Source organism: Lagopus leucura, unplaced genomic scaffold (assembly GCF_019238085.1).
Source record: "Lagopus leucura isolate 7727_CA_CO unplaced genomic scaffold, USGS_WTPT01 Super-Scaffold_100073, whole genome shotgun sequence".
Taxonomy (NCBI): Eukaryota; Metazoa; Chordata; class Aves; order Galliformes; family Phasianidae; genus Lagopus; species Lagopus leucura.
In genome coordinates, this window is record NW_024962314.1 from 563,264 (window position 1) to 583,435 (window position 20,172).

At 53.2% G+C, this 20,172-nt stretch overlaps 1 protein-coding gene across 2 annotated transcripts; it reads right to left on the reverse strand.

The window, feature by feature from the left end:
• Nucleotides 1-804: 804 nt before the first annotated feature.
• Nucleotides 805-19,783, reverse strand: LZTR1 (leucine zipper like transcription regulator 1). Of its 2 annotated transcripts, XM_042887148.1 has the most exons (20): nt 19,605-19,783; nt 19,460-19,522; nt 19,207-19,263; nt 18,674-18,753; nt 18,208-18,316; nt 17,955-18,038; nt 17,221-17,278; nt 16,972-17,111; nt 16,616-16,817; nt 12,538-12,648; nt 12,234-12,326; nt 11,288-11,383; nt 10,461-10,644; nt 8,969-9,138; nt 7,090-7,246; nt 6,302-6,428; nt 5,162-5,311; nt 4,867-4,972; nt 3,969-4,049; nt 805-1,532 (listed from the first exon to the last, which is right to left on the reverse strand). In XM_042887148.1, exons 1-20 carry the CDS (start codon nt 19,778-19,780, stop codon nt 1,416-1,418), a joined length of 2,361 nt encoding a protein of 786 aa, XP_042743082.1. In that variant the 5' UTR covers nt 19,781-19,783; the 3' UTR covers nt 805-1,415. The 2 variants fall into 2 exon arrangements, with proteins under 2 accessions (XP_042743082.1, XP_042743083.1); XM_042887149.1 differs by lacking the exons at nt 4,867-4,972; nt 5,162-5,311 and having other exon boundaries at nt 1,447-1,532.
• Between the last annotated feature and the right edge of the window lie 389 nt (nt 19,784-20,172).

Genomic DNA, 20,172 nt, shown 5'->3' on the forward strand with positions numbered 1-20,172 from the left:
GTTAATTGGTCCTCATCAAGGGCAAGGAAAAGAGCAAGTTCCCCAGTGCCAAAATGCAGCACAAAGCTGCCCACGTTGGCACCACGACCCCGGGCCCAGGACTGAGCCAAAGCCACCTCTGACACAGAGAGCTGCACAGCCAGCACCAAGCGTGCAGAGACCACCCGTGTCATCACTGCTCAGAAGGCATTCCAAATTCCACACAGTCACAGCAAACACAGTCGGGCTGTTACTGCACGGATGAGATCAGCCTGCTCTTCCTTCCCAGGCTGTGCACGTTTGGAAAACTGGTGTCCTCTAGTGGATTCAGCATGGCTGAAAGTAACTGCTGGAATTATCACAGGCTGCAGCTTAGAACCTCTCCCTGTGGGCACTTTGTGTGCTTTCCCAGCACAATGCGGATTGTTGGTGCAATGAACACAACCCCTGGCTGGGACTTCATTACCTCTGAAGCACCTGGAACCAATCCCCCGTGCTGAGGAGTGCTTGGCCCTCATTTATCTGCCACCTGTGGTTGGATTCACCCCAGCAAAGCCAGCAGCTGAGACCAGTGGCCCCCAGTGCCCTGCGTGCCTCAGCACAGCTCACACAATGGAGAGCTGCTGCCCATTCAGGACTGGGACTGACTGGGAACGGAGCTCTGCCTCCAGCCACCTTCCTGCAAGGCAGCAGCCAACCAGGACATGGAGCTTAAAATGGGAAACAAGACGCAGCACAGATACTTATTTTTAACAAAGCGACCTTCATCGAGCCAAGGGTTCTTTTTGCTTCATTTTTTCCAAAATGAATGCCAAGTCAATCATGTAATGCAGGCAGGAGTCGTTAGCTCTTTATTAATATATGGATGTAGGAAGGCTTAATGAGATAGGATTCATGGATTGGATGGTCAGAAAGGACCGTAAGCTTCTAGTTTGGCTTGCAGCACAGCACAGACCTGCACTTCCTGCAGCCCGCCAGTCAAGGTTGCAACAGGGCTTCACTTTTAATCCTTGCCACGGGGAGTCCCAAAAAAGTCCCTCCATCCTGGTCCGACATCAGCATCCCAGCTGAAACCGTGCTCTGCTTCCACCTCTGTTACGCCTGACTTCCACTTGCAGCCCATGGCCGTTTCAGGTGAAGTTTGTTTAACGCTGTTTGTTTTAAATACTTCTTCAACACAGGAACGACTCTTTCACACTATAAAAGTCACAGTATTGGGAAAGGCTCAGAACTGCCTGGGCCGGATTCATTTCCTCAATGGCTGCAGCGTTACATCTGTGCAGCAGAGACCAAACCCCTCTCCACGAAGGTACAAACCGAGCACATCCACATCTGCCTGCTCCACTGCGAGCAGCTCAGCACGGAGTGGGAAGGGAGCGCAAGCAGCCCCAGAATGGTGCGGAGGAAGGAACGGGCAGCGCCGTTATCGCAGCGCGTCAAATGTCTGCGCCCAGCTCTGCGCACTGCTTGTCTGAGATGTGGTTAGCTAGCGACTCTATGATGTCAAGGAGGAGTGGCTGGCTCAGGGAGCGGAGGTTTGGCAACTTGGAGACCTTCAAGGAAAAGAAAAACAGAACAGAAAAACACCAAGAAATGAAAACCCTCCCCAGATGTCAGCTGATTGCTGCTGCTTTACCCCCCTGCTCAGGTCAATGTGAGGTGCGAAATCGCAGCTGGGTGCAGGACCTGGCCCTCACCACTTCCCATAAGTGCACAGAGGGGAAGGGAGGGGAGCTCAGCAGAAATGCTGATCCCAGCACAAGAGAACAGTAATTACTGCTCATGATGACAATTCTGCTGTTACCGGATGCAAACGAAGCGCAGCACAGAGCTCTGAGGTCTGCTTGTCTCCTTCAGGTCGTCGGAACTGACAGAGGAGCTGTGGAACCTCAGAGCAGAGCCACGTGGGCTCTGCTTTAATGCCTCCTGCAGCCCAAGCAGGGCAATGGAGCAGCAGCCAGCAAAACCTGTGCCACATCAGATGCGTGTGACTCCAGCAATCCGTGTGCTCTGGGGCTGCTCGAAGCTCAGATGCACACAGCTCTGCCTTCTCTCCTCCATGCCAGCAATCCCTGCTCCTGTGGTTATCAGCACCACGTCCTGCCCTGCCTGCATTGCTGACACCATCCATCGCCTCAGCTGAGCACAGCTCCAGAGAGCACAGAGCAGTGCTGCCCGAGGGCACGCAGCCAGGACTGGGGCTGCAGGGACTGGGAGCAAAGACACCCGTAGCACTGGTGGGAATCGGGCTCTGCAGTGGTAGGAGCAGATCGGGGCTGGTGTCAGAGCACAGACAGACGCTTCAGAGCAGCACTTTTATTGGGGCTTCAGCACAGAACTGACACACAAACGCCTGCACAGCCATTGCCCCAATGAGCGAACCTCTGGGAACAGCTCTTCCGTTGGGGCTCTCGAAGTGGGGAAACTCTTTTGTGCTCTAAATCGAGGACAGCACGAACCAAGGTGGGGAAGGGGAGCTCACAGCAGCCTGTCTGAGCCCCACTGCCCTGCTGGGCTCACACAGAGGGAACAAATCACCTTTCAGAGACTGCGGCGTGCAAAGGAGCGGAGCAGCAGGCGTTCCTGCCCAGCCACGCACAGTCACACAGTGCTGGGCCAAAAATCACACACCAGAGCTCCTCAGGCCAAACACAAACATTGCATGATTACCATTTCTTGCACATCTGCTTGACAGCCTTCCAGCCACATGTTGATGAATGCTGTTCTAACAGGCAACAGTTTGAATGTAAAACATTTCCACATATTCTGACTGGTGCCGATGAGCACAGCTGAGCAACACCCCGCAGTTCAGGTTGTTTTTCCTGATGTGCTGCAATATTTGTCTCCCTCAGCACATTCTGGTGAGCATCGCTCCAACCTGCCTGCCTTCCTCTGGCCTCCACAGGAAGCAGACACCCCAGGATTTCAGCTCTCAGGGATTACAGAGCGTTGCCCCAAAGCCAAGAAGCCACCCCAGCCCCTGGGCTACGTGCAGCAGGAGCCACACTGAGCTGAGCCCCCCTGCAGGACTGGGGGACCAGAAGAAAACACAGCACAGGGCTGCAGCCTCGTGCTGAGGTCCCTCGAGCAGCCTGGGGACTCCTGGATGCTCCCTCCACTCTCAAAGCTTTTTGTGCACTCCAAGTGATTACAGACGTGCAGTGCACTGAGTTTGGGCTGAATACCCCCTCTGAATGTCCTTTAGGTGCCACCTGGACACAGCAGTGCTTTCCAAACTTCAGGCATCAACAGGACTGTGAGATTAAACACACAGAAGACAGACCCCTACCTGAACACCACCCATGGCATCAGCAGGTATGGAGCACCCAGAAATCCCAGTTCAGTCCCTACGATTTACCCACAAGTTTCAGCAATGCTAACAGTGTGCAGTGAACTCATGGAGGGATCCTCTCTCATCTGAACAACACGATGACAATCCCCTCATTCTCCCCAGTGAGGATGGGAACATCAGCACGTCAGACTCGTGACTGTTCCATCAGCCCCGTATCCAGACGTGGAAACCACAACAAGCCCAGCCAGGCCACGCTCAGCTGCCTTCTGAGCACAGGATTTCTGCATTCCCACCAATGGCAGGGAGAATGCCTCAGCAGAACTGTGCCCAGCACTCGTAGCTACCAGTGGAAGAGAAAAGTGCACTCAGTCCATGCCACGCCAAGCTTATCTTATTGTATGCACAAAAACCCAACAACTGCATGCCACAGAATTAACAGCTGGAACAAGCGGAAATGGAAGCAATTCTGTTTTAGAAGGTCTTTGCATTTCCAGACTAGGATATTGTGGTCTTTTATTTACTGTTCATGTGAGAAGCGTGCCTGGCAGACTTGTCAGCAAGTGCCAAGGACAGGCAGCCATGTCTCAGCTGTCTCACATGAGGAAGAACGGAACGGATTCCTATGTTAGTGTGTCTTTAACCAACGCAGCCACAGAGGACAGCAGCTCTCAAAAGCCCCAGAAAAGATGCAACCAACCTTGGTGAACTGGTGAACAATGATGTGCAGGCAGTGCCTCTTCATGTCCAGGGCCTGGGTCTTGTCAGCTGCCTCCAAAATCTACAGCAAAAGCAAAGGTAAGATCTTCCTTCTGCGCTGCTCAGACATACAAGCACACAAACACTGCTCTGACTCATAGGAGAGAATTCCTCCGAGCTGCGGAAACATCGATGGTTTTCATTACCAAACCTTTTCTAAACTAATCAGAAGGAAACCTTGCATCTAAGATGTGTGGAGCCTTCATGAGAGGAAACTGCAGATCAGTTTCAGAGCCGGGTTCCCTGGGGTGCTGCAGTGAGACTGCTGTGGGCAGCAGCCAGGAGCAGTCTGTGCAGGATTTGATTCTGCTCACGTTGCTCAGGGCTCTGTTTCCTACGCAGATGGCTTTGCTATCACAGAGTACTTCTGTTGCCTTAAACTTTGCTGCCAGATCAGCACTGATGTTAAAACGAGCAGCGTCACCTGCACGCCACTGCTTTGGTTACTACTGAAAGCAAGATCTGCAGATGAGGCTGAGCACGCCTGTAAAGCCCTATGGAAAGCCTGCTCCTGCTGCGGGATCAGGAGCTCAACACGAGCATCCTGCTGGCCAAACCTCCTCAACACTTCCACACAGCAGCACCAACGGCAGAAAGAGCAGAAAAGGACGCAGGGCTGCTGGACGAGGCTGTGCTCAGGCTGTGCTGTGCTCCAGGGTCTGCACAGCTCTGTGCCCAGCACTGCAGTGCCACTCAGCCCACGAGATGGGACTAAGCCAGCAGACACAGGGCAGCACTGCTTGATGGAGGAAAAGCAAACCCCACGTCCCCTGCATCAGACTCTTAGGCTTTCCTGTATCCAAATGAAGCAGCTAATTAAAGCTCCGGAGGGCAATTACCTGGAGCACGTTCTCCACTGTAACATTCATCTCCAGATTCTGCTTGCAGTACGCTTGCAGTCTGTTGTTGGAGAAGCCATAATAGTAAGGTGCAGCAAAGAGGTAGCTGTAATCTCATTAAGGGAAACACACACAGCCAAGGATGGGCGCCGCAGCGCACACAGATGCAGCAGCAGAGGCTGAAATGCAGCTCCTGTTGTCAATGCAGCCCTGACCATCCCCAGCCTGCAGCCAGCAAACCAGAGCTGAGTCACTGCACGTGCACCTCACACAGACAGCCCGGATTTAAGGATACAGGGAGTCTTCAGGAGGCATGTTTACTTCTCCATAATAAATATATCTAAGCATAGATTCAAACGCTTGTTTGCTGGGAACCATTTCACCTATAGAAATATTCACTTGCCCGTCTTCAGGCATGAAGGAACGGAACATGGCTTCAAAGTAACTAGAAAAAAAGGAATTAAGAGTAGCATAAAGCATTCTGCACACGGATGGTTTAACTCAGTGCTGTTCAGAAGCAGCTCCCTAAAGCAGGAGGTAACCTGGGCAAAAGCAGGGCTGAGCTGTGCTTCCTGTGTCTGCCTGTTAGTACTCCAGTCATAATCCCCAGCTTCCATCAGCACTACCTGAACTTTGTCTCCCTTTCCTGAAAATTGGGACACACACTGCTTAGATTTTCATCTAATCTGCATAAAACCCAGCAGAAAGTGGAAAGCAATGATGAATCTCCTCGCTGTGCACAGCCTGTGACTGCCAGCCACACGGGGCTTCTACAGAGTTGTGAAAGGTTTCTGGTAAAATAGTGCAGTAATAATACTGAATACCATGACTGGGACTGCAAAACACTGAGACAGAACTGCTGTGTGGATGCTCAACGTCACACAGGCACAAAGGTGCAGATACACAGAGCACACAGCAGGGACAAACCCGCTCAGCTCAGATGTAGTGGAGGGAGAACTTCACTGCAGGCTGAACACCTCGCCTCTGGGAACTGAGCTGATGGGAACAATCTGCTCCCTGTTCTGCACCAGCTTTTTCTATGCTCATTCATATCAGCAGGTGAGAAACAGACTCGGGTTTCACAGGATTTGAGGTGGATGCTCAGTGGACATTTGCTGCTCCCCACCTCACCAGAATGGCCTTATGCTCAGCACATTTCCTCCTTGTGATTTTACAGATCCCTTCTCTTGTAGTGCAGCTTCTACGCTCACAAACCCTCCAAAGAGTCTCTACCATTTTAATTTCCTCCCCTCATCCCCTGCTGGGTATCAAATTGAAAAATATTTCCTCGTTGTGGCTTAAAGGCTTATTACACTTACAGAGCAGAGCTGCAACTTCCACCGTATGTGGGTACAGAGTTCCTCCCTGTCCTCTACAAAAGCTGCCCCAGCAGCTGCACAGCGTTTTGCACGTGCAGTAATGAACAGAGACTCACCTGGAGCGGGCTGCAAGGATGGCCTTGTGTGCTGGCCGTGGGTGGCCGTCCAAGAGCAGGATGATATCACAGAATTCAGTCCCAGCTCCTTCCAGGTAAGCCTTCATGTCCTGAATTAAAGATGTTCCTGAAAGTCAACACAGAAATAGTTGGACGCTGCAGCTCCAGCTGTGCAGGTGCCAGGCCCCCCTTCCGTGCTCTCCTTCCTTTGGGACCCTGGGGTGAGCAGCAAGCAGGCCCTTCTGCCTCATCCTGGAGCGAAAGGAGCTTCATCCTTCCCTGTCACATTTCTGCCCATCACACACACCCACAGCTCTGCCTGGGGACAGCACTGAAAGGTGCATTCTACAGCTCCTTTCTGTTCCTACACTTCATTTTTTCCTCCCACCCCCCCCCTGCCAAAGGAGGTGAAAACCTACAGCTTGGTTACCTTCTACTCCACTTAAACTGAAGACCTACTGCCTTTTCTTCTAACCTTCTTCTTTCTTTAATATATCTTTCCATTCCTTCTGCCTCCGATCAGAACCAGGATATTTCACCACAAGAACATGGAAACATTTGACATGATTCATGTACTGCAGTGGGGACAACACTGACTGAAGCTCAGGGGGAGGAACTGCGCCGCTCTGCCTTCGCCTGGGACGCAGCCTGCAGCCGTTCTACCAGGTGCAGAACTGCAGCTCTGCAGCAATCTCCTCTCAGGCCACCCCCCAGCCTTTGCAAAGCCCTGCAGCCAAAGCCCTGCAGCCAAAGCCCTGCAGCTGATCTCAGTGAGGCACAACAGCTACCGATGTCGAGCGGCTGGTCGGAGTGCGTCCGAACCGGGGGCTGCTGCTTCCTCCGGACAATCTCCACTATGAGGGACGACGAAAGATGCTCAAACTCCTTCATCATTATGACCTGGTTAAAATGTGATTCTTTCACCACGAAGTTCAGGCAGTGCTCCTTTAAGTAAAAGAGGAATAATAACAATAGTTACTGTTTCTTGCATGAAGCCATCCTGCAGCACATCGGTGTCACACTGGTGACAGCCAGCCTTCTCTGAGCCCCTGCCCATGGATCCCAGCACTGGAACTGCCAGAGCTTTTCCTTACAAAGCCACCTCAGCTCCCACCTGAACAGGAGACGCAGGACAGTTCCAAATATTAAGAAAAACCCAACTAAGAAATAATGAGGAAAAGATTAATTGATTCCACCCGGCTGCTCTGATGATTTCTGAAATGGGAACCTCAGGAGATGAAGCAAACTGGGACTGGTTGCTCATAACAGTGTTTTATATGATTAGAACCCGATATTTAACCAGAAGGGTGAAGAGATCTTCACTACTATCCAGTAATGCTACAAGAAGCTCGAAGGATTTCTTCGAGGAACTGGTGGAGATTTTGCCTGATCTTTTCTGACAAGGCTGCAAACAGCCTGAAGGAGATCTTGCAGGCTCTCGTAAGCCAAATTTGCTAGAAAGATCAACGCAGTAGGAAGGTAACAAATGGACCAGGCCTAATGCTCAACAGTGAAAGGAACAACAAAAAAAGCAGCCCATTTGGCAGCGCAAACCAGGGCTTTCCCTCAGGATATTTAAATAAGCAAAAAATGCAATCTATAGCAGCTCACCATAAGGTGAGTACAAAAATCAGGCCAAGGAATAATTACTGATTTCCATTTCCTGCCACAGTGAGTTCAGCTGCCACCTACAGGGATCTGCCCAGACCCAGCGGAAACAACGCTTAAATAACGCCTGGGATGCCAGGAAGAGCAGCCCTGTGCACAGGGCACGGAGCCACCAGGAGCCACCAGGAGCCACCAGGCGCTGAGAACCAGGCTGCCAACCCGGGAGGATGGGTGTGCAAGAGCCCTGCAGCCTGCTGACCTGCTGCTGCTGGCACTGCGTCCACCAGCGCTGGGATGTCTGCACCGAGGGCTGTGCCAGCATGTGTGTAACTGCTGCTGACTGCTGCTGTGCTCCTGGACGCCTCTCCTTCGCCCACATCCAGTGCGTGGCGCCCAAGGAAATGCCTCTGCACACTGGTTTGCATTGCCCCACTCTGGCTGTAAGCGTCAGCCCTATGGCCCGTGTTCTGCACAGCTGTTCCATCGGCACTGTCTGCCCTTGCACGAATTGCTGGGCTTGTTGGAGAGCTGCTTCTCTGCAGCTGGAAGCAGAATCGGCTCTGGCCACTCCTGGTGGGAGCAGTGCAGCACGAGAACGGTCTGAAGCCGTGGGTATCAGCTCTGCACCTCGAGTGCAAGTGCCTCACAGTCCCACCGCACAGAGAGCTGCCAGCGCTCATCTTCAGATCAAAGGTCTAAGAGCTGAGTTTAATTTTCCATCACATCAGGTGAAAGAATCCATGCACAGACTCAGCATTAAACCCTGCGACCAGAAAATGCACTGCTGCCACCTCATTGCAGTGAGAGTCAACTGGGGAAGAGCAAAGTCACTCTGCCCTTTATATCCTCCAGGACAGACATGCAAAGATATCACTCACTGAAAAAGCCTACATAATATTCATGAGCTCCTGCAGCACAACCCACAGCAACACACAGCCAGGCAGCCATAATTACAGGGGAGAACCGAATTTGCAAAGCTGACAGCTTTTGCAAAACATTAATTACATCAAAATTTTCTTTAATTTCTTATCAGTTACTTTGTATGCAAAATGTGATTACCTTTAGCTGATCCAGCTGAAGCTTGTTAGCATTTTCACACACAATGAGCACATTCTGCAGATCCACAGATGCTTCAATGTACTGAAGGCAGAGCTGTTCCAGGCGAGAGAGCTTGAAGTTTAAGGCCAGTTTGTACACATCCATAATGAGCAACACATCCTGCACATGGCCTGAAATCACGAGAGAGAAAAACCCCTTCCATGGCACCAGAGTTCACCGAACAAAAGGAGAAACTTTCTCAAAGCATTTCTTCTGACTCAACCCGAGCATTCAGAGCAGCACAGCGGGCAGCAATTGGAAGAGCACCTCTATGACAAGTTCCTCTGCTGCTCAGATTAAACCAAGAATGGGTACTGAAAAAAAGAAATGGGTGATCTCTCAAAACAGAGGTGTGAAAGAGCCACCCTGAATGAGTTTTTGGGCAAAGGTTTTGTGACAGTTTTTCAAGCACAGACAGACAATTGTGGGGCACACAGACCAGAGGTCGGCCTGGAAGCCTGGGCTACACAGTGCAGAGGGGCTGTGGGGCTCAGGGTGACCACTGCAACGGGGCCACCGAGACGCCGCCTCCAGGAATAACCCTGCAGCCTTTGCTTTCCTCACAGGGGATCTCTGACCATCTGCTGTAACTACTTTTTGACAGAGAAAAGTCTTCTTGCATGTTATTTGGCTTCCCAGTGTCTAATAAGGAAAATCCCCCTTGATAGGCCTGCCAGGTGCCATTAGCTGAGCACAGAGGATCCCCAGGGCAATGCCCTCTGAGCCCAGAGCAGCCAGGAATACACAAAGTCAGGGTGGGAGCACAGGAGGATCCCAGCAGACCAGAAATGCTGCAGAGAGGGAAGCACTGGGGAGACCTGGGAGGCCAGGGAGGAGGGCAACCCTCTGCAACAAAGGGAGAAGCTGGGTGTGATAATCCTCCTTTGGTCTGACTGTCCTGCATTAAACACACTGAGGATTAGGGCAACAGCTGAGAGCTGGGTCTGGAAACGTCAGCAGAAGCCAGTGAGGAGGTTCCCTCACCCTCATAATTAGACTCTGCAGGGAAAGCTTTGAACAACTGCTTACGAAGTAATATTTTACTGAGGGTGATCTTTTCTAGAATAGAAAGATCTGGGTCTGAATCTGAAGCCAAGATTCCAGTGTGAGAGCTGATGCACCTTCACTTAAACTCCTGCGCTGTGCAGCCTCAGCTCCTTTCCTCCTCCAGCTGGAGTTCTAATGGCTTTCCCACAGCCAACCCCACAGCCCAGCAGCCCTCAGCACTGCACCAGGGCCAGGAGTCAGATCTGGAGCTGAGAGACGTCTGGCAATTACCTCCCAGCCCCCAGCTGCTCAGTAACTCAGGGATCTTCAATGAAAGCACCTAATGGACTTCTCGAGGCAAGCCCTCACCGCAGCACTCTGAGATGATGATGGCATGGCTCTGCAATGGGCCAAACAGCAGAAAATTGCCTGCTGTCAGCACTCAGCGCTCGTCCTGCTGCCCTACCTTTGCGAGGGTATTTTATTTTATCCGTGTACAGAAACTGCATGAGCACCTCGAAGGGCTGAGCCTCAGCCTCTCGGATGGGCACTTCCAGCAGCGGCTGCAGGCGGCACAGCTTGACATTCCCACCAGTGCCGTCCTTCTGACACCCCGCGTGCCCCTCATCTTCAATATCTTGCTTTGATTTCTGGTGAGACAGAAAAACCACTCCAGCATGGCACCGAGGCTGCATTCGCACACACACATCACCACTGAACCAAAGGGCCTTCTCATCACCCCACAGTTATCAAGACCCTGCTGTCTTCAAGGTTACGTGCTGCCACGTGCAGAAGCACAACAGCCAGTTTTTGGTGAGGAGCTGTGAGCAAAGCTGACAGTCGATGCTCCGTGCTCCAGAAAAATCGTGCAATACTGAGGTAAAGGGCAGCCAGCATCAAACCCTGAATCCTGCCTTCCCTCTAATCTGTCTCATCTCGCTGGCCATCCCCAACAGCACACAGCATTTGTCCTCTGCAGAGTGAGGAGGGTGTGCTCCAGAGATTAGAACTGAGCCAGGAGAGTCCCAGGAACCAGGCAGCCAAATCCAGCTCACCCATCAGCTTTGGCTCCCCCACGTTCTGCCCCGGCCTGCCCTGATGCCCACCCAGCAGTCCCTGTTAATACTAATTATCCTCTTTATTTTACAGGCCCAGGAGCATCTTAGCATCAGATACTGCTTTGCTCCTGCATCTGTCTCAGCACGTACTGTTTGCTTCCCAACAGCCTGAGCTCCCAGTCAGGGCACAGTGAGCTCAATCTCCTCCCCACGCCGACCCCTCCGCAGCTCTCACCTGTTTCAGCCTCTCCCTCGCCTGCATGATTTTCTTTTTCAGCCACTTGCAGCGGGCTGTCACAATTGCCGTGTGCCCTCGGACCCGTTCCTCCTTCTGCCAAAGGAAGGGGCAGAACAGCCATCAGACATTAATTCCCAGACCGCACAGAGGTGGCAGATGGCAGCAGCAGCAGCAACCCGGGCTGTTCTCCAGATCACCAAACATTCACTGCAAGTTCGAATGAAAGGCAGCCCTGCATCTGCGCCTCGCATCCAGGTGAAATTCAACACCAGTTTTCCCCAGGGGCTGAGCAATGGCAAACACCATGTGGGGAAGCCTTTGTGAGGTCGCTGAGCAGAAGCTGCTGCACAGGTCCTGCTTTGGGCCGTGTGTCTCAGCACTGCATCTGATTTCACTCTGAATGGTAGTTTTCAGAATAACACCCTGCTTGTTTGCTGCTGCCCCTCATGATTTATTTATTCTGTTCTGTTCATAATCTGTTCTGCTCTTGAAAGCATCATCTGATCTCTGTGAAGTCCTTAGCAACATTTTTGGCAAAACAAAACAAAAAAAAAGCAGTTGAGTTGAAATTTCTCATGTTTTCCATTATTTTTATCTCTCTGTGCTGCTTTTCCTCACTCTATTTCAGCAATCAAGAAGTGGCTCTGGAGGTGATACGGAGATCTGCAGAGCACTGAGCTGCTCCTCCAGGAACCATTTGGGACCTCAGGGCTCAGTGGTTCGAATCACCTTCACACTGCACACTCACAGAGCTCCTTCTCCTTTTATAAAGCTATCAGATTAGTGCAGCTTAGGGAACCAGGGCACCCACAGCAGTGATGCTGCTGCTCAGGTACATTCCCCGGGCACAGTTTGCTTTTTGCACGTACTGTACAAGCAGTCACAGCCCTGTTGGGACCCTCTGCCCATCAAATCCAATACAGCGCTCACTAAAACCACTCACCTCTCCCAGAACAAACTCCAAATCACTGAACTGCCTGTTTTCCCACAGCCTTCCATAATCTTCGTGCAGAGTGCATTTTGGGTAACAGGAAAACTGCAAGGAAGATAAAATCCCACATCAGACATTTCCGTTCACTTCGGTCACCCATACCCAGAAGCATTTCTCCCGTCTGCCCAGCCAGCAGCTCTCAGCTTCTGTTCCATCAGTCTGAAACGCAGAGGAACCGCGAGCACAGCGCAGGCAGGAGCCTCTGAGCAGAGCTGGGCTGGAGGCAGGCACAGAATGGAGGAGGAGTGGAGCTCACCTGGAATCTGTACATCTCCCCGCTGCGGATGTTGTTGTCCACCGTGCCACCAAAGATGTACATGGCATCTGAGATGACGGCTGCAGCGTGGAAGAGCCGCCCACTGGGCAACTGGGGGAAGAAACGGGCAAAGGGGAGCGAATAAATACAACCAGCTTCTCTCTGCTTTGGGAAAAGTCATCTGGAGACGAACGGTGAGAAGCACAAAGCGTTCTGTGCACAGCACGAGGCAGCACAGCCTCACGCACCCTGAGTGATGCCTGCAGAACTCCAGGGTCGTTTCCTTGGGCACAGCCGCCCTCTGCACCTCGTCCAGCCCTGTGAGCACGCAGGGCTCAGCACAGCCCACACCAACCAAAACCTGCAGCCCCAGCACGGTGCCACAAAGCAAACACGGCCCTGCGGGAGCTGCTGGGTCAGGCTGCACTCCTGTGCAGACCCACTTCTGTGGCACAGCCCACATTCAGCCAATGGCAAAGGCCTCCCAGAGCAGCACACCTCCACGCAGCACACGGCCTTCATGCAGTGACAGTGACTTTCTCCTGGTTCCCCCGGGCTGCTGCATGGGCTCAGCCGTCTCCCTGCTTTTTTTTATTAGTTTAAGAACGTGAGACTTCAGCTTCATTTTTAATTCAAACGCTTCCCTCACCCTGAAGGATTTGCAGGTCAGAAAACAGCTTTCTCATTTAGAAAACACTTTTGTTTGTCTTCCAACTGTAGCGTTTTCACAATCATTGCCAGAAAGGAAACATGAATCACTGGAATACGAAATTGAGTCACACTGTGCTTTGCCACCATGGCCCATCCACCTCCTGCACTCAGTAAGCATCCCTACAGCAATGGAGTTTCATTGGCAATGGTTGGTAGCAGAGCTCTGTGGCAGCACCCTGCCATTTACTAATTGACTTCAGCAACCAACACAAGTCTTTCTGAACAGCCATCCTGCATCTTGGAACTTTGTATGAAGAGAAACGTAAATATTGAAGGATAACCCAGAAAAAGAAACAAAACAGGAAGGCCGTGCACAGTTCATCCAAACATTCTGCAGCTGAAGGCTTCAGGAATCGGAGCAGAACTTGGCCAGCACGGAGCTCCCACTGCAACCACAGCCCACAGAGCTCTGCAGCCCCACAGCTCCACTGCAGCTCTGCACAGCAATGCAGCAAGGAGACACTCAGAGCCAAAAAAAGAATGAAAGCAGAAAGGTTTGTAGAGTGCAGGAGTGTAAACAGCTGCAGAGAGGCTGCACAGCCAGGCTTTGTGCTCCCCAGCCCACCAATGCCAGATGCCAGAAAGTCCCACTCTGTCTTGAATTCTTTGCTGGGAGCCCAGGCCCACAAACCAGCTGTCAGAACGTGCAAGCCAAGCACAGTCTGTATGGAACAGGTATGCAATGATGTGTGTCCTGCTAGGCCAGCAGTCCTGGGGACTCTGCAGAGGGAAAAGGTGACCAAGAATTTACCAAGCTGAAACGGAGCCACAAAAGCTGCCAGCTGTGTGCAGCACCAGCACAGCAGCTCCACGCTCCCCAATGGCAGACGCAGACACAGCCCTCTGCTCCCCACCTGTGCACAGCAGTGAGGCCGAGGGCTGGGCTGCAGCTGGAACTGCGCAGGGCTGACCGGAAGGATGGAATCTGAGCTCCTTTTCTGGGTGAGATTTTTTACACGTGTGTGAAACCAGCCCAGTCTCACCCACACAGCAGCACACAGAGCCCTGCTTTGGGAAAGGAAGCCCAGGAAACAGCCATCCTCGCTCTTACAGCGCAAACGGGACCGCAAGAAGCCCCAGACTGAGATGCACTGCCCCCAGATGGACACAGCACCCCCAGACCCCATTCTTATCCCCCAATTATCGTGATCTCCTTACTTCGTTAGCAGTGCTGACAGAAAGAATTCCCTCCTCAGCCCTGACAGCTCTGCTCACAGCACACCGACCTGCTTCATCTGCTGAAGTGCTTTCCCTGTTTTAGGCTAACGAGATTTGCAAGCTCAAGATGGAATCTTCACTTTCAACAGCAGAACCCATCAGTCAGCCCTCCTTCCTCCTTCCTCCTTCCTCCCCACGCTGCTGCCATGGCTCACACCACCTTTCAGCACTCACTCCTCTGCATTTCTTGCACCCAAACCCATCTCAGCACCCACTGCAGATGGCACAAACTGAGATCTCACCCTGTGCTGCTCCTCGGGGCTCTGATTTGACTCACAAAGCTGTGCCTTAGTTTTGCTCCTCTGTGCTGCAGCCCAGCAATCATTCAAACAGATGAGATCCGAGCCCTGAGCACCAACTCGGGGCTGATTCCACCCACGTCAACATTGATTTAATTAAACCTGTGCAAACCCCCACGTAAACTCATTGGTTTCAGTGTTAGCCTCACTAGGAATACACTCAGCTCTACTCAAAGTCCTCAGCAAATCAAGGTGAATCACTGCAAAAGCAGCAGTTGAAATGAACAGTTCCCACCCAGGGGTTGGGAGCAGCTCCCGATGCAGCTCAGAGCTCACAGAGCCACAGCTTCAAGGCTCCCTGGGCTGCAGTTTAGGCAAGAAGGCTCTCAGACTGGAAGCACAACATCAACTGCAGGACCAGCAGGGAGTCACTGCCAGCAGTGCTGCAGCATGAGATGCAGAGCACCTACAGGAGGTGGTCCATGGGAGCTGATCTAAGGAGCACAGGGGCAACGTGTTTATGTCACCAAATGATGCTGTGCCATGTCAGCTCACACAGCCAAAAATACCACCAGCATTTCCAGGCTCTTTCCATTACAGGGAGCTTTTCTCAGCTACCCACAGTGACTAAAGCTTGTAACTCAGTGTTTCCAAGGGTAACCTTAAGGGCAGCCGTTAAGCAGAACCACATTCCCTGCTCCTGGATGTGTTACTCTGCATATATGCTGAAACAGACCATTTGCCTGGGCCCACCTCAATGAGAAATCCAAATCACTGAGGATTTAATTAAGACTGCAGGCAATCAGGGGATATCAGGGGAAAGCTGCGACTTCCTGTTTTCTTTCAAGGCCATTGACAAAAGTTTTGAACAATGCAAAGCAAACGAATGCTCCCCAAAGGACCGAAGCAGAGCAACCCCTCCTCACTAAGATCCCATTTCCTGCCTTATCAAACCTTACATCTGCTTCGTGTGAGTCATGGCAGCGCTGCACAGATGCAGCACCTCAGAGCAACACAGACACAAATGCCCCCGGCCCATCACTCACACGAGCCTGAACTTCTCTTTTTTGGGGAGAATTCCATAATAAACGTCACTGAGAAATGATATGAGTGCATTTGACAGAGAGGAACCGAGGTGTGGCACAACCCAAACCACAGCCATTGCCCTTTCTTTAACCTTTTTCTTTAATAAATCTCACATTCTCCGAGACGCCTCTCTGGTTTGCTGAGCACAAACTTGGGAAGCTCACAGCTGTGATGAGCTGGAATTTGAAAAGCTGTTTTCTAAAAGGATGCAACTCTGAGCGCGGCGCTTCCTTTCCAACCACAAAAACCAACTGTGAGTGCTGAACTGCATCTCCTCCAGCAGAATGGGGCACCCAGCAGCTCCAGGGGCCACACCTGCAGGCCATGAGCTCTGGTCAGGGCCTCACTGCTGGAATTTGGGGTTCTGCTCCATAGTAACACCTCCTCTGCCTGAAGACACCCCAGTGTGTGTAACCACCCTGCGCAGGGAGGCTGTGGCACGGTGTGACGAGTTGATGCATCCGCAGAGCACAGCACAGCCACCAACCCCAGCACTGTGCCCCAAAGCACAGCCAGAGCAGGGCACCAACGCGCTGAGCTCTCTGCTTGCTTAATCACAAAAGAAAAGAAAAAAGAGTTTGGAGCTTTCAGGGTCAGAAGCTCTCGCTGCTCTTGGCTTCACAAGGCCAATGAGGGTGCTGAGCTCAGTGCCATCCTCAGGTTCTGCAGACTCTGCCCACTGAACGCTGCAAGGCGGGTAACGATGGGCTCAAAACTCAAATTACAAATTTCTGTAGAGCCTTTATGGTTAAAAACACATCGGCAGCAAAAGGTGGGTTAAGAAAGATGGAGAGCAGAAGGCAGAGAGGAAAGCTGAGTTTTACCTCGCTGTCGGGGCTGGGCTGGATGACCTCCCACGTCTGCGAGTCCACATCATAGCAGTGCAGCTCGTTGGGCAGGGTGTTGTCTGCTGCTCCACCAAAGACATAGAGGTGCCGGTCAAAGGCCACCATGGTGTGACCATAGCGGCGCTGCGGGGGGGGCGGGGAGCCCCTCAGGAGGTGCTCAGTGGGGATCCGTGTCCATCTGAGACAGCAAACAGGTGAGGGAGAGCAGCATTGCAAAGGGGGTCCCGGAGCCCACCCAGCCCCGCCGCGTTCTGCTGCAGGAGGCAAAGCAACGCGTTCCCCCTCTCGACTTCGACTCAGTAACTTTGCTCTGCGTCTCTGCCTGCACTCACATTTTTTCCTTGAATTCAAACTGAAAGAGATTGTTGGTGATCTTCGCTCCGCTCTGCCCTGAGAAGACAAACATCTTGTCTTTGCACACAGCCACAGGGAAATTGCAGCACGAAGGAGGGATCTCACCGCTCTGTTCAATCTGGAAGACAAGGATGCTCAACCAGAAACGTGGCAGCACAACGCCACGCACTGCAGGACCTGCAGGCAGAGCAGTGGCAGTGCTCCATCCATTTCAAATGAAATCTTACCTCTTCCCAACACGTTAGCTCTCTATCCTGGAGCCCAATTGTCCACATATCGTTTAACCTGTGTTATAAGACACAAAAGTCCAACTGGAAACTGTTTTTTGCCAGAGTTCATTCATGGAGTTTAAAGAACAGACTGTATGCTCTCAGCATGCACAGAGTCACAGAACTGTAGGGCTGGGAGGGACCTCAGGAGATCACCAGTGCAACCCCGTCCAAAAGCAGCTCCCCTCAGCATTCCTTCCTCAGAAGGAAAGAATCTCCACTGGTAGAAAAAAACAAATCCTATCAGAATCTTTCTGTCCCACAGTTGGTGTTACACCACCACCTCAAACCCGCTCAGCACCCTTCCAGCAACCTGCACACAACAGCTGCACACAGCAGCTCTGCCTGGAACTAAACCAGAAAATCCAGGCTTTGCTCTGTGAGAGTTTTCAGCACCATCAGAAGGCCTGCAGACCTAAGAAACGTTCATCTGCCAGATTTCAAAGATCATTCAGCATCTTTGCAACCACGCTGAGCGCCTGGCTGCTCCTCACAGCCGTTCTGAAGCAGAACTTCCTTGGTTTTAAACACACATCTTCGAACATCAGCCAGCAAACTGCAGAGACGCAGCGCTCAGCAGCAGCGATGCTCTGCAGAGATGCAGGGGGCGCTGCAGCGCCTCAGTACTCGCTGTGCAGAGCTGAGATGGCAGCACTGGGCAGGGAGCTGGCAGCCCGCACACACAAACGCACCGTGCGTTGCCGTCGTATCCCGCGAAGATCCACAGCTTCTCGCTGTACACCGTCGCGCCGTGAGCCGACCTCGCCACCGGCAGCCTGCAATGGAGGAGAACATTCCTTCACCACCCACAGCACTGCCCTAAGGAGGATCTGCATGAGGTGCAGCCAGCACCAGGAGTGCCTTCACACAGCCCCGAGCACGGAGCGGCCCTGCGAAGGGCGCGTGGCAGATGCCAGACCCTGCCTCCACCCCTGAGCTCCTTACCTTCCTTCAGTCTTCCACTCTGTCCACTGTCCGGTTGCAAACTTATATTCAAAGAGATCGTTTTTGTTCTTCAGATTGGAATTGGAATAAATGTCTCCAGTGTAACCACCTGGGCAACAACAGCTTTGTCAGACAGCACACAGCATGTATTCTCACACTCAGTGTATTAAAGTGCAGGCCCCACAGAGAGAGGCTGCACGGCTCCTGATGACTACAAATGGGAGACTTCTCCACTCTTCCCTGCATCAGCACTACAGCAATGAGCTTCAAGATTCCACCTCTCCAAACAAAACAGCAACAGTGCTTCAAAGCTAAAGCTGGAACCACAGCCAGCCATGGAAAAGGACTGGATTCGTTACTGAATGCAATCCTTTGATGCTTCCTAAAAGCATCACATTCTTTTTAAATAAAAAAGCACCAGCACAGCTACCGTTCCAAACACAGAGAGCTGTAACCATTGCCTTACCGAACACAAACATGCTGCTCCCATAGACCACAGCTGAGTGGTGATACCGCGGTGCAGGTGGGGTCCCCGTGGTAAAAGCCCTGCAGGACATTTAGAACAGCAGCAATCAAACGTCCCTGCTGTGCTTCAGGCACTCCAAGCCGTGATGCACACCCAGCATAACTGCTGTAAGTGATCTGCTGTCACTCAGGATTTCGTGAAGCACTGCAAAAGCTGATGGAGCACAAACGCAGCAGTGCTGAAATCTGTTTGGTGGAGATTCCAAACGAGGTGCAGTGAGACAGCATGGCCTGCAACGCCCGGAATGGGGGAGCAGAGCCCAGCTTTGCTGGCCCCCAGGGCTGCAGCAGCCCAGCACACTGCCCACTCCCTGCACAGCGCCATGCACTGCTATGCTGCCCAGCTGGAGCCATGCCTCGCAGCAGACCCAGTGGGTTGCAGAAACCCACGGCAGCCCTCGGGCGGGGCGATGCACTCCCTCCTTCCCCCTCTTTTACAGCGGGGCCGTAGAGGAGAGCAGCTCTGCCGCCCACCTGCACCACGAGCAATCCTTCACGTCGAAGCGCAGCAGGTCGTTCAGCATCGTCTTCCTGCGGGGAGGAAACAGACAAGAACTGCGGCGGCCGCAGATCTGCAGGGCTGGGAGCCCTCAGCCCCCCAGTCCCCCCCGCCGCCCGTTCCCGGATCCCCCCCAGCCCTCTCCGCTCAGCTCCCCCCGCCGCCCCGGCTCCCCGTTCCCCTCGGGCCTCCCCCCCGCTCTCGCTCCGCATCCCACCGGGCCCTCACCCGTTGTCCCCGCCGAACACGTAGATGGCGTCCCGGTACGCAACCACGGTGTGTTTGCTGCGCCTGCGGGCGGCACACAGCGGCGCTCAGCAGCGCTCGCGGCCGCCGCCGCCCCCCCCCTCCGCTCCACCGCCCCGCCGCTCACCGGGCGCCCACGAATTCGTCGCAGGGCGGGAGGCGGCGCCAGCGGTGCACCGTCTCGAAGGGCCCAAAGTTGAGGGTGAGGTACTCGACGCTGTCCGAGCAGCTGTGGTCGAAGTCCACGCTCGGAGCCACCTTCGAGCGCCCCGCTCCGCCCGCGGGGGTCCCGGCCGCCGCCATGGCGCCGCCAGCCCGGCCGGACTACGGCTCCCGGCGTGCACCGCGACCGCGGCTCCCGGACTGCGGCTCCCGGCGTGCACCGCGACCGCGGCTCCCGGACTGCGGCTCCCGGCGTGCACCGCGCGGGGTCGACCCGGCGGCAGCGGAGGGCGCCGCGGGGTGCGGGGTCTCAAGTTCGAGGCCCCACAGCGCCGTTCGGCCCCGGACCGCGGCACGAAGGGGCGACCCCGGCCCCGCCCGCTCCCTGTGAAAAGAAAAGCGAGGCGGTTTCGTCCGTTAAAAGCTCTTAATCGTTGATACAAAAAAAAACACAAAAACAAATAAACCAAGGGAAAGAAAAGCAGAACAGCCCTCGTGAGTACGCATGACGTCCCCTCGCAGTCACAATCCGA

Bases quoted from the DNA above. Each gene is read 5' to 3' on its own strand.
- LZTR1 (XM_042887148.1), bottom strand. From the start codon at position 19,780: ATGGCGGCGGCCGGGACCCCCGCGGGCGGAGCGGGGCGCTCGAAGGTG. The intron at 12,327-12,537 runs GTGAGCTCCACT...TCTTCCTTGCAG, and splicing joins GGGAGATGTACAGATTCCAG to TTTTCCTGTTACCCAAAATG. The intron at 11,384-12,233 runs GTGAGTGGTTTT...TTCCTTTGGCAG, and splicing joins TGGAGTTTGTTCTGGGAGAG to AAGGAGGAACGGGTCCGAGG.